This window comes from Megalops cyprinoides, chromosome 1 (assembly GCF_013368585.1).
Source record: "Megalops cyprinoides isolate fMegCyp1 chromosome 1, fMegCyp1.pri, whole genome shotgun sequence".
Classification (NCBI taxonomy): domain Eukaryota; kingdom Metazoa; phylum Chordata; class Actinopteri; order Elopiformes; family Megalopidae; genus Megalops; species Megalops cyprinoides.
In genome coordinates, this window is record NC_050583.1 from 1,902,501 (window position 1) to 1,916,786 (window position 14,286).

The window sequence follows — 14,286 nt, forward strand, 5'->3', positions numbered from 1 at the left end:
ACAGGTATGGGACACTCACCTTGTTGAAGTCACACAGCTTCCAGAAGAGCACCAGCAGCTCCTGGTGGAACTGGATCTTCTTGGTGGAGTTGGGCAGGTAGGTCTGGGTCAGAGGGTTGGTCAGCAGGCGGGCCAGACCCTTCAGGATGAAGCAGAAGTCCTGGGGAAAGAAAGAGAGAAAGAGAGAAAAGTCAGACAGATAAGAAGGAAAGAGAGAGGGAGGGAGAGCAAGAGAAAGCATATGTGTCGGAGGGGGACGGGGTGGGAGAGGGGGGTGTGGGTCGGGGGGGTGGCAAAAAAAACAGTAAAAGACAGATGAGGGTGGAGGTGAGAACAGACCAAGCTTCACACAGTAAATTAATACACAGGCCAGGGCCATTCTAACTGAGCGATCACACCTCTTAGGCGTGTGATATGGGTGTGTTTTTCAGTTCTTCATGACTGTAACTGACCCTAAACAGCTATGTCACTGTGGGTTAAAGAAAAAGACAGAAAGAAAGGAGAAATTCACCTCTTCCCTGTGGATCCTGGAGAGGTAATTCACGAAGAGGTTATCTGGGCCCACAGACTGCCGGAGAAACACACACACACGGTGAGAATACAGAAACACCTGAGACGTGGGATTCTGACCGTTTCTGAACCACCGGTCCATTGCCGTGGTAACACCCACCTCCTGGTCGTCCATGGCGGAGGGGGAGGCAGAGGGGTCCGGGGTGTGGCCGGAGGCGGAGGCGGAGGCCCCGCCCTCATGCTCCAGGGTGACAATGAGGATCTGGACAGCGTGCTCCACCAGCTGCTCCCGGTAATCGGAGAAGAGCAGGTGGTTGTACGGGATGCCGTAGCCTACGGGGTCGTACGCGCACACCACGTTCAGCAGGGAGGTGAAGAGCGGCAGGGCGTGCCTGTAAGAGACACAGCCAAAAACCAGGAGGGTGTGGGTTTAAGGACTGGACAAAGAGAAAAACCAGGAGGGTGTGGGTTTGAGGACCGGACAGAGTGAAAAACCATGATGATGTGGGTTTGAGGACAAGACATGAAAATAAACCTATAGGGTGTGGGTTTGAAGATTCAACCTTATGAAAATCTACAAGAGTTTTGGTTTGAGTTCAGGAATATGCAAGAATCTGTGAGGCATAGAAAGTCAGACCGTGATGATTAAAAAGCAGGAGCACTGGTGTGTGCAATGGTTTCCTCTCTCCGTCACACACAGCTGCTCTGCACCCGCCTCACCTGTTTTCCGTGGAGCAGAAGAAGGAGACCCAGGGGCTGCTGCTGTCAGAGGCAGGGGGCAGGTACATGGCCTCCGAAAAACAGGTCAGCAGCAGCTTCAACAGCTCTGTCCTGAAACACACAGAGAGAGAGAGAGAGAGAGAGAGGGAGAGGGAGAGGGAGAGGGAGAGGGAGAGGGAGAGGGAGAGTGAGAGAGAGAGAGAGAGAGAGAGAGGGAGGGAGAGGGAGAGGGAGAGGGAGAGGGAGAGGGAGAGGGAGAGGGAGAGAGAGGGGGAGGGGAGGAGAGGGAGACAGAGAGAGAGAGGGCGAGGAGAGAGAGAGAGAGAGAGAGAGAGAGAGAGAGAGAGAGAGAGAGAGAGAGAGAGAGAGAGAGGGGGAGAGGGAGAGGGAGAGAGAGAGGAGAGAAAAGAGATGAAAATTAGACTTTTAAGTATCCTTCATTTAAAACAAAAAAGACAATCGAGTGCAGAGAGAGGAGAGAGGAGAGGATACCCCACACTTCAGGGCTACATTATTGTTTTTTACTTCATTAGTTACTAACCATGGCACCTCCCACAGCTCACATTTCACAGAGTACACACACACAGCTGGGTGGCTTTAGGTGAAATGCAGAGAGCAACAGCGTGGGAATTAAACCTGAAACCCTCTAGATGCAAGCCAGACCCTTTACCACAACACCGGCCTGTCAGCACCCCCCGATCCGGCGCGCTCACCTGTTGAGGTCGTGGATGTAGTTTAGGGGCGGAGATTGCGCGAACCCCACCCCCGCCTCCCAGATGTATTCACAGCTGTCGATGGACTGGATGTCCTCGGCCGTGTCCTGTCGGAGAGACCATGTGACCATCAGCCCCAGCAATCCCAGCAGCCACTGGGAGAATCATGTGTGCTGATGTGTACTAAAAGGAATCACTGTCATCACTGTTCAAGCTGTATTAAGCTGTAGCCTTGACAATGACAGCAGCAGAGACAAGGTATTCAATTTACAGTAACAGTCACAGAACTGCAGACAGTGAATAAGTGCCCAAAACGGCCGAGCACGCGTTCCAGGTTCTACTGCCATCAAAGCCCTCAAAGCATGCAACCGCTCTCGGTTTCTTTACATCTCCTGCACAGGGAATGTTCCAGCAACCATCAGGAGACACATTTCGAGTAGAATGATTACGGTTTGTTTGACTGACTAATTAACTGCACAGACTGTAGTGTTTCTCAGAGAAGCAGCCATCACAGCTCTGAGTGGGTAACAGGGTGTTTCTCAGAGAAGCAGCCACCACAGCTCTGAGTGGGTAACAGGGTGTTTCTCAGAGAAGCAGCTAACACAGCTCTGAGTGGGTAACAGGGTGTTTCTCAGAGAAGCAGCCAACACAGCTCTGAGTGGGTAACAGGGTGTTTCTCAGAGAAGCAGCCATCACAGCTCTGAGTGGGTAACAGGGTGTTTCTCAGAGAAGCAGCCAACACAGCTCTGAGTGGGTAACAGGGTGTTTCTCAGAGAAGCAGCCATCACAGCTCTGAGTGGGTAACAGGGTGTTTCTCAGAGAAGCAGCCACCACAGCTCTGAGTGGGTAACAGGGTGTTTCTCAGAGAAGCAGCTAACACAGCTCTGAGTGGGTAACAGGGTGTTTCTCAGAGAAGCAGCCATCACAGCTCTGAGTGGGTAACAGGGTGTTCTCAGAGAAGCAGCTAACACAGCTCTGAGTGGGTAACAGGGTGTTTCTCAGAGAAGCAGCTAACACAGCTCTGAGTGGGTAACAGGGTGTTTCTCAGAGAAGCAGCCAACACAGCTCTGAGTGGGTAACAGGGTGTTTCTCAGAGAAGCAGCTAACACAGCTCTGAGTGGGTAACAGGGTTGTTTCTCAGAGAAGCAGCTAACACAGCTCTGAGTGGGTAACAGGGTGTTTGAAGCAGCTAACACAGCTCTGAGTGGGTAACAGGGTGTTTCTCAGAGAAGCAGCCATCACAGCTCTGAGTGGGTAACAGGGTGTTTCTCAGAGAAGCAGCCACCACAGCTCTGAGTGGGTAACAGGGTGTTTCTCAGAGAAGCAGCCATCACAGCTCTGAGTGGGTAACAGGGTGTTTCTCAGAGAAGCAGCCATCACAGCTCCTGAGTGGGTAACAGGGTGTTTCTCAGAGAAGCAGCCATCACAGCTCTCTGAGTGGGTAACAGGGTGTTTCTCAGAGAAGCAGCTAACACAGCTCTGAGTGGGTAACAGGGTGTTTCTCAGAGAAGCAGCTAACACAGCTCTGAGTGGGTAACAGGGTGTCAGTCCAGCGATGTCACACTGCCTAAACATAACAGGAAAGTGCGCAGTGCGTACATTACATTAGAGCCCAGCAGACGCTCTCATCGGGAGGGGATTTGCACATCTTACAATCTCTATATCATTATGTGTTCCTAGAGCTGGATATTTATGAGGCTATTCAGGCTAACAACCTGGCTGAAAGGTACAACAGCAGTGCCCCAACTGGGAATCAAACTGGCAGCCCTTGGGGTATGAACCCTGCTCCTTCCCACGCTGCAGTCTGATGACTGCGTATTATTAACGTCATTAGCACACTGGGGGTTTCCCATTCTTCCCTCTCCTCTCCTTCCCTCTCTTCTCCTTTCCTCTCACCCCAATGCTTCCTCCTCTTCCACCCCCTCCTCCTCTCCTCCTCTTCCACCCCCTCCTCTTCTCCTCTCCTTCCCTCTCTTCTCCTCTCCTCTTCTATCCGTCACAGTAGAGAGCTAGAGTGATGCCCAGCTTTGCCGCTTACAGGCTCTGACTCATGCAGCCAGTGGGCATGGTTCCCAGCCAGCCTGTGTCACATGGCGCAAGAGAGCCGTTTGGAGAGGAGGGTGATGTCAGAGACCTGTCCTCCTGGGACCAGAGTGTTGCACTCTCCTACCCCAAGAAAGGGCCATCTGCCCGGGACCCAAGCATGCCTGCAGCCACCCCCCTCATCAAGGGTAAACCTTTTACCACACGTTATTATCAGTGCGAGGCGCAGCTTAGCCAAGTCAGATAACCTGTACGTGTGAGGAGGCCGGGGTTATGATGCTGCTCTCTGAGTGAAGAGCTGTTTCTGTGGAGCACTTATGATTATCATATTCACACGCCTCCATCTGACCCAGACTCCTCAGACCCACATCCCTCCCGATACATCTGCAGGCCTCAGAGACAAAGCTGCTGCCCAACTCAAGAGTGAGAAGGCAGCCAAAGAGGGAGCGCACAACCAGAGAGGGAGGCCGCACAGCTACAGAGCCCTTACAACCAGAGAGAGAGAGCACACAACCAGAGAGGGAGGGGACACAACAAAAATCACTGTGCTACTGAAGACCAACCGGAGAGACTTGCGGTGCCGAAGAGAGACCATGGTGCTAAAGACAGACCTGGCTATTGACAGGAGACAGGAGCCGCAGGGCTGTGGGCTGTGTGTGTGTGAGTGTGTTTTTTCCCACATTACTTTGTGCGATTTGTGTCTGTGATCCCTGCATCATTTATGTTTTTAAAATGAAACCAAGCTGCTGTTAAAAACAATGAGGGGAAGCCCAGTGTCTGGCCTGCCCATCAGAGACTGGCGGTTCTGTGGTACTGTTACACAGTGTTCCAGCTGTTACTCACCAACCAACCGGCTGCAGCGCTCACAATCCCAACCGTACAGCAAACAGATTATTACCCACAGAGGGGCCCTGAGGCAGAGCCTGCACAGCCTTCATGACCGTTAGGAACAGAAACATGCGCTGCAGGGTGATGGCTGATCTGGGTTCAGCCTCCGGCGGGTGGAGAGGAGGTGAGAGGTCGTGACCTGTGGGTGCTGGGGTCAAGCCTCCTGCCGGGCACACTCTGTCACCCTCACACTCTCAGGCACAGGTGATATTCGCCTCAGTGGCTGTGAGTGTTGTTTTTTGGGGGGGGGGGGGGGGGGTGGCACTGGCTCTGTTTGCTCATTGCATTAGCGGTCGTTCTCAGCCCTGTTCACAAACACAGCCCCGCCCACGAGATCCACATTACTCATTAACCAACAGAACCTACAGCACATCCTATTCAGCAGGACACACACACACACACACACACACACACACACACACACACACTCACACATACAGACATATACACACAAACACACACACACACACTCACACACTCACACACACACGCTCACATACACACACACACACACACAAACACACACACACACATATACACACAAGCACACACACACATACACACACACACACTCACACACTTACACACACACACACACACACACACACTCACACACACAAACACACACAAACAAACACTCACACATACAGACATATACACACAAACACACACACACTCACACACTCACACACACACGCTCACATACACACACACTCACACATATACACATATACACACACACACGCACACTCTCACACTCTCACACTCACGCACGCACACACTCGCACGCATATACACACATCCACACACACTCACACATACAGACATATACACACAAACACACACACACTCACACATCCTCAAACACCCTCACACACCCTCACACTCACACTCACGCACGCACGCACATACACACATGCACACACACACACTTCCACATATACACACGCACACACACGCACACACACTTCCACATATACACAAACACACACATACACACTTCCACACATACACACACGCGCACACACGCGCACACACACGCACACACACGCACGCACACACACGCACACACACGCACACACTTCCACATATACACACAAACGCACACACACTCACTCACACACTGACACACTCACACACCCTCACACACACACACACACACACTTCCACATATACAAGCACGCACACATACACAAACTTCCACATATACACACTCACACATACACATCCACACACATATACACACACACTTGCACATATACACACATACACACACACATGCACACATACACGCACATGCACACAAAAACACAGATCACACATGTAAAATAAAAACAAACATACACACACACGTACATGTTATGTCACAGACACACACACAGATAAACAGTCACAAACAGGTGGGGTAATTTTCCTTCATTCATGGAATGAATTTATGTTCAAATTTTTTATCTTGTGTTAGCTTGATTTTATACGTGGGGAAAATCATTTTCTAAAACAGCCCCTACATACAGCCACCACTCACACTTCCGTGAGCCAAATTACAGATTATTTCACCAGCTCATCAGTCTCAGCCTACAGGCTGCAACACAGCCAGCCACACAACTCATCCAACTCATTCAGCTACGCTTCCTAAGCGCAGACACAGCTTCCCATAGCCAAATACCACAGACTGGCTGTGAGCAAACGGCGTTCAAAGGGTTAATCTCACGGTTTAACTGCAGGGAGACTCAGCGTGCTGATAACCTGTAACAGCTCCTGTGGAACAGAGGGAGAGCTGTGTTTCACCTGCAGATAGGCCACGTGTCACCTGAGCAACGAGGTAACCTCCTGGACCCCGCTGAAACGCGACTGCATGATTAAGGTTCTTAGTGGACTTCCCCTCTTGTGTGGGACCGGTGAGGTGTTGGGGTACTCACGGGACCGCCCCTCTTGTGCTTTTTAACGGTGAGGTTTTGGGGTACTCACGGGACCGCCCCTCTTGTGACTCTGCACAGTGAAGTCAGGGCAGAAGAGCAGGTCAGCGACGGCCAGGAGGAGGGACTCGGCCAGGGGGCGGGAGCCATCATCATCACTGTCATCTACCTGCAGGGGACAGACCATTCTGTGAGGGATCCATACCACACACATACTCACACACACTCACACACCCAATGCAAACCAAGGAGCAGAAATAAAACCTGACTCAGGCTCAGGGACTCTCAGAGAGCAGGTCAGCCTTCAGTCTTACCACCAAACACAACAACAAACAAAATTAAATAAATAAATGATATTCAAGGCAATTTGAATGCCTTGAATTCTCCCTTCTATGACCAAAAATAAATTTGTCAGTACAAAGTAAATCAGCTTCTGACGACACCCCTACAGACCCACGATGCATTGCAGTGTCAGGCCTGCTCCAGTCCACAGAGTCAGTCTCTCCCCCCTCTCTTTCTCCCTCTCTTTCTCCCTCTCTCTCTCTCCCTCTTTCTCCCTCTCCTTCTCTCCCTCTCTTTCTCCCTCTCCCCCCCCCCCCTCTCTTTCTCCCTCTCTCTCTCCCCCTCTCTCCCTCTCTGTCCAGCATTCAGACAGCCTCTCACTTTAATTAAAGGAGATTCAATACTCCTGTACTCCGCCGCCAGGCTGAGACACACACAATATCCGCAGTGTTCAGAGCTCAGAGAGCCGAGGGGGGAGAGGGGTAACAGGAGACCCTGCAGTCCGGGCATCGATGGGGAAACGACCCCTTCTGTGAGCACACCGCGGCCCCCCCAGCACCCTCAGCTCACGTTACAGCAGGACCTGCTGATCTGTACATCATCTGGATGGGCTGGCAGCGGATACCAATAACTACGACCGATGCATCCAGGCAATATAATAATTAGTTGAGCCACACAGCACCTGCTTTAAGTGGATCCCTGCAAGTGAGCAACCAATATCGTGACTGAGGGCGCCTGCCTCACGGGCCTCGAACCCCAGCGGCGGCTTCAGCGTCAGCTCTGCCGACACCCACACACAGGGCCTCAGACAGCAGCGCCATGCTCCGCGGGGGAGACGTGACTCCTCTCAAATATCTCTCCACTGAGCAGCCGAGAACGCGGGCGGGGCCAGCATCTGGCCCTGACGGACACAGCACAGGGGCCAAAGGCCAGAAACGCACACAGACGGCCCTATTGTGCCCACACAAGGGGGCACTTACAGCGTGCGCCTAATTTAAACTCTCTGTGACGTCACACGGAGGGGCCGAAAATCTCAAACGCTACCTCGGGAACAAAGGGCCGCTGTGCTTGCCTTTACGAGCGTCAGAAGAGCACACAATTTCCATTCAGCGATAAAAATGCTAATCATTTCACAAAAAAACACACACATTAGCACAACAGCGGAGGGCTCACTGACTCTGGCTGAGATACAGACCCACATCAGGCTGATTCTGACCAGAAACAAACAGTGCTTGGTTTACAACTTTCAACAAAACACAGCGTGGTGCTCCCAAAGCATGCCGCTGGTCTCCTGCCAAACAGAGAGCACCCTTCATACAGCTCACTACAGCGGGAGGGGAACACGCCTTATAACCGGGAGGTTGCAAGTTTGAGGGCGTGGCAGAGCCGTTTGACCCTGGCATAAGGCTCCTACCCTAAACTGCATCAGCAAACACCTTCCAGCAATGTAAATAATAAAACCCAGCTATGCAGGTTGCCTCGGATACGACTGACTGCGCAGCGCATAAGCAAGCCCACAGAGGCAGCCCTCATTGGCCAGATGTTTCTCCAATCAGCTCGAGGCAACAGTGAGTTCGGCGCCTCCGTGTGTTGAGCAACACTTCAGGCTCCCACCTGTGCTAAATCAGCAGAATGAAAGGGGTGAGGGGAGCTGCAGAGAGATGCATTCTGGGAGATTCGGTTTGATGGGAGATCAAAAGGACGGCAGCGTTCCAGGATGTGCAACAGGAAGGACGTGAACATCTAGACTCGCAGAGACCTCTGCTGTGAAATAACAGCACCTTATCCAGGTTTCATCAGAGTCCTTCAGTTATTAATCTATCATGAAGATTAATGTACCCAAATCCAGGCCAGTCCATCCACATGGGCAGTGTCATTCCCCCCACCAGTACTGTGCCCCCCCCCCCCCCGTATTGACTGTCATTGCTAGCAATCATTGCTAACAGGTGCTAACAGCTCATTCTGCAGGAGGCAACTGCGGTCTTTCAGAGGACACGCCCCTCACTACAGATTAATCCAAACTATTCACATTAGCGAAAAAACCTGGGTTTTTTTTGTTTATTGTTTTGTTTTTGTCCATTATGAAGGCGCAGCGGCACATTTTAGTGACTGAAACATGTTTTTCTTGATAAATTGTTAAGAATGTATGTACAAATACACCTACTCCCCAGATTTTTGCTTTGCTGGAAACTTAATGGCAGGCGTTGATGAAAGATTCATGGCTTTCCTCTAGACTCGGTCACTTCCTCGCCACGCTAAGCAAGAGTGAATTTGGAATTCGGGGAAATCCATAACACCAGCTGAGACTCGCTGATTAGATTACATAACTGCAGGCTGCCTCTTCACTCCGGTTTCCTGATGGAGCTGAAACTCTCACAGATTGCGTCCGATGTGGGGGACACCCGGCGGCTGTGACGCGGCGGTAATCCAGCAGACTGCGGATCAACGCCGAGTCACAGTGACACCTGTGTGACACACCCGCTCAGGTAAGGAGGGAACTGCCTTCACTTCACTGTCAGGCTCCTGCCAATCACTGACATGAATATCGACCTGCGCTTCACATCCCTCCACAGTTCTACTGTTAATCTGGTTTTTTTTTGGACTAAAAAAGATGTTGTTTGTGCCAGGAAGAAGGGATCCGGGGATCCAGGTTCTCTGGCTCAATATTTGGAGCTGCTGCCTCAGCGAAGCCTAATTAATGGGTAAACGGAACAGTTAAGTGAACAACGACTCAATTTTAATTCACTTGAAAATTAACTTCAATTACTAATTAACTGTATACCTTGTTTAAAGGGTACAAATGAACAGAAGAAAATTTTTGCTTACATCTCTCTGACACTTAGAATTCTAACATCTCCATCTTTCTGCAACGGGCGAACAGCAGATGCCTGCTATATGATGTCGAACGTCGCATGGGCAGCCAGTGAGCAGCTGAATGACGCCCACACTAATTAGGAGCGCTGCAGTAAGGGACAGCAGCACACAGGAGCGGCGGCCACAGCTCCGGAGCGCGGGAGACAGCACGCTGCAGCGGCAACCTCCGGACGCTCCGCTGCACTCCGCTCTGCACGCTCCGATTGGTCCATTCCCTGCCCTTTAGAGCCTGGCTGCCTGACTGAGTTCAACATGAGCGGAGACATGGGAAGCAGGAAAGAGACTGAGGATGTAGGAAAGAGACTGAGGATGTGGGAAAGAGACTGAGGATGCGGGAAAGAGACTGAGGATGTGGGAAAGATACTGAGGATGCGAGAAAGAGACTGAGGATGCGGGAAAGAGACTGAGGATGCTGTCTCGGGGGGTGGGGGGGCTGGGAGCAAGGGCGTTACATAACGTCACGCTTCCACGCTACACCCCCTCTCTGCTGCTGTGTAGCAGAGGCAGGGGAGCGTGTTTCTGGGACACACTCAGTGTAAGCAGCCCCTTCCTGCAGGGAGAGGAGTCAGCCCTAAACTGCAGGATGTTCCAGGATCAGGGACTCTGAAACAGGACTCTGCTTCAGACCTGGGCGGGACCCAGCGGAGCACCTTTCTTTGGACAGTTTTCCTGTTGGTACAGCCCTGACCTGCGCACTTACCCCAGCCCGCCCAGCACCCGGCACCGTGGACCAGAAGAAGCCCCTCCAATCAGGGTCCTCGAAGATGTAGGGCAGGATGCGAGTGAGGAGCCGTGTGCAGTTCAGGACGATCTGCTTCTCCTTCTCTGACGGGCACCCCGAATCCGCACCCTGAACCAGCTTCTCCACCGCCTGAGAGAGAGAGAGAGAGAGAGAGAGAGAGAGAGGGAGAGGGGGAGAGAGAGGGGGAGAGAGGGAGAGAGAAAGAGAGAGAGAGAGAGAAACTTTACTGCAGAGACTAAAGAAATGCACACACATATGCACGCATGCAGAAATGCAAAAACATGCACACACAAATTATACAGACACAACTTAAAGAACCACACATATTACTAAGACGTTAAATATACACACACATTACTAGAAACAATACAGAACCACACATACATGCATGTAGGCATGCACACACAAGCACACTCCGTTTACTACCGACACTAAAGACACACACACACACACACACACACACACACGCTTGACAATCAGCCTTCGCAAGTCCAGCCAGACAGAGAGCCATACGCTGATGCTTTTAACCCCACACATTAAAGACCTCAGGCCCACTTGAAGCTTGGCGGGGGGCGGGGAAGTGGGGGTTATTGTATCACTGCACACAAGCCCATCTGTTGCAGACACATGACCTTTCACCCTGCGATTTGGTCAACCCCCAGATCACAAAGGAACAAAACAATAACTGGCATTCCTTCAGCACTAACTGTTACCCAGAGAAACAGGCTACAGATAGAGACCTGCCGCTAATAAACTGCCAAACCAGAGGGAAACCACACAAGCATGTAGCGGGAAAAACACAGACCAGCAGTCAGGAGCCTCCCAGGTCACATGACCAGCCCTGAGCTTCTCCTCCAGCAGTGACGAGGGGAACGGCAGACCCCCAGACTGTGTGTCTGTCCGTTTACCCAGAATGCCTCAGGTCAGCCTGGGAAGTGGGCGGTGCCAGCCTTTCCTGTCTGGGTCTGTGGCAGACGGAGACTCCCTGTTCTTTCTTTCAACAACTTCTCCAAAAGCAGATGATTCATCCAGCCCAGGCGCACAGATACGCATCTTTTCTCAAGGCTGCAGCAGCCTCACTCTGGCAGCTGTTCACTCCTGTCGCACTCAGCTGAACCAGAGCAAAGCTCCTTTCATTCCTCCCACACGCTCATTCTCAATCAGACCTTTTAAATAACAAAAAACTCATGTCTTGATGGAGACAGAGCTTACACTCAGTCATGGACTAGCCTTGCTCTCCACTTTCTCTCTCGCTCTCTCTCACACACACACACACACACACACACCCCTACAAACGCTTATGTGCACATATAGCAACGGACACACACATACACCAATATATGTATGTGCACACAAGCACTTTAGTACAAACACTAAAGAAACACACACACACACACACACACGCAGTGACATAACTACATACGCATACACACACATACACAGATAAATACATATCAACACACATGCATATACACACGTGCACACATGCATATACAGACACACACACTTTGTTGTACCTTGTAGCAGAGTGTGGCGAGGTTCGAGGGTGACTCCTCTCTGACGGCTCGGATCTCGGCGGCCGGCACCAGGGCAAACACGTCCTGGACCGAGGTGGCGGTGTCCGCCCAGAACTGGTCCCAGAAAGCATCGTCCGTGGCCTCCACGGGCTGGGGGTAACGGGCGACCGGGACGGGTTCAATTACGTTTCCCATAGGCAGCGGGAATGTGAGTGTCTCAGAGAATAAACCCACAATGACACTGTCTCCAGATTCAGCCGTGCCGAACTAAACTAAACCCAAACCCCGCGCTCACGTCATTACGTAACTGTGCGTCTCCCCGCTGCTCTCCGCTATTAGCTCATGTATACTTCATGCGGTTTACTGTGCTGGGCCACAACGGGGCCAAAAATAGACACAACAGATATCCACACTTACAGGCATAACGAATGATACCCTCCTGTCAGAGTTATTTGTATGCGTTTTGTTAGACGATGTAAGCGTGGTACAGACTAAATTATTTATTGCGCGGTCGATTTGATTTGTCCATTGATCCTAACAAAACCGAAGTGATTAGACAGGGGGCGGAAGAGAAATGTGTGTCTTTTAAAACATCTTGTTCACACCACTCAACATACACGTCATGGAATTACATCATTTAATATTCAGAACATAACTGCTCGGTACGCCATGCTGCTGTTATGTTTCAACTTTACAGGACTTTTCCCTCAGCAAACATCTGCCAACGATGAATTATCAGTAAAGTATAATAAAACAAAATGGTTGGAGAAGATCAAGGAGGAATCTGATCATGAACGCAAGGTATTTTCGTGCTTAATTGAACTATGCTTTCTGGCGGTTATATTCTCCCCAGTTCACCGCCTGTCCCGTGTCTCTCGGCCCACCTTAAGCACCGGCAGCAGTTGGACACGGTGATTCATTTCAAACACGTCATCCGTACATCACAGGCGCACGCAGTGATCTTTCGGGTTGCCGAGCAACGTTACTAAAATAATTTAAAAATCGAAGTGGGCATCCGAGTACAAAGTATGGTAGTAATTTTAATTCCAGTTATACCAATCATAACAACAAAAAGCAATTTGACATCAGTCGTCAACTCCTCCAGAATCATGAGGTCCACCTTAAAATGGCTTCACCTGTTCTCCAGGTTTAATTAAACTCTCCAGATACAATCAATAAATAACTGCCAAATTGTCAGTCGGTGTATAACTATAAACATTTCCCACACAACTCATATGTTCTAGTCTGATAATATTATTCTACAAATAATATTGTGCAGGGCCTATGTTAACTAGTATTCGACACTCATGGTTGGGATAATATACAACGTTATATACAGCGTTTTTAAGAGTTATATTTCAAAACGCAATACATAAGTTCCAAAAACACTGTCTACCCAAATGTCTTATTTTTATTTCTCTTTGTCAGACAGGCACGGGCATCATAACCCCATCATTAATGTTCCGTTGGCTACCATCTGGTGCGCTCTCCGTTGCTATTTTTATCACTTGGAAATAATTTATCAGCTGGCAATGCAGCGTAGAAATATTAGCGCTCATATTTCAGTTAAAAATGAACCAACCTGCGTTTTGGTGGTGAGCTGGATCACGGCTTTCCTGAAGTTGAGTTTGGAGTCGGAGCTGCCCATTTCGTTCAGCTTTTCTCCCCCTCTTCGCTACCCTGAAGCCGCCGCGAAGCCTCGCTAATCTCTCACGCTCGCCTCCCTCCTGCGCGCAGCCGACGGCCGGAGCGCAAAGGCGAGCAGGATCCAGGATGCGCCGCTTCCGGGTTTCAGGCGCACTCCCGAACTGACGCGCACAGGGAATATGCCACAGACGTACTCCCCAACGAGCGTTCACACGGTTGTAATGTTGAAATATGCAATCAATATGCAATCATGTAAAACTGCGTTTATTTAAACGTAACACCTTGCATGGGAACAACCTAATTATCGAGGCAACTACGTATGCTAATGCTGATGTTTGTAATATTTACAATTATTGAAATATTAAAATATGTTGCTGCACAGCACAGTAAACCGTTCGTATTTAATATCTACAAGAACAGACGAATGTCTATAA

The 14,286-nt window shown here is 50.4% G+C and overlaps 1 protein-coding gene across 1 annotated transcript in view; it reads right to left on the bottom strand.

The window, feature by feature from the left end:
* LOC118779987 (protein HID1-like) overlaps window positions 1–14,017 on the bottom strand; it is a 21,298-nt gene extending 7,281 nt beyond the window's left edge. Inside the window, exons 1-9 of the mRNA XM_036532372.1 lie at window positions 13,788–14,017; window positions 12,206–12,355; window positions 10,647–10,817; window positions 6,843–6,959; window positions 1,944–2,050; window positions 1,231–1,341; window positions 671–902; window positions 512–568; window positions 20–160 (exon numbers count right to left, since the gene is read on the bottom strand). Coding sequence (XP_036388265.1) covers window positions 20–160; window positions 512–568; window positions 671–902; window positions 1,231–1,341; window positions 1,944–2,050; window positions 6,843–6,959; window positions 10,647–10,817; window positions 12,206–12,355; window positions 13,788–13,853 — 1,152 coding nt within the window. The 5' untranslated portion in view covers window positions 13,854–14,017. The remainder of the gene's footprint in view (window positions 1–19; window positions 161–511; window positions 569–670; window positions 903–1,230; window positions 1,342–1,943; window positions 2,051–6,842; window positions 6,960–10,646; window positions 10,818–12,205; window positions 12,356–13,787) is intronic.
* Window positions 14,018–14,286: the final 269 nt, after the last annotated feature.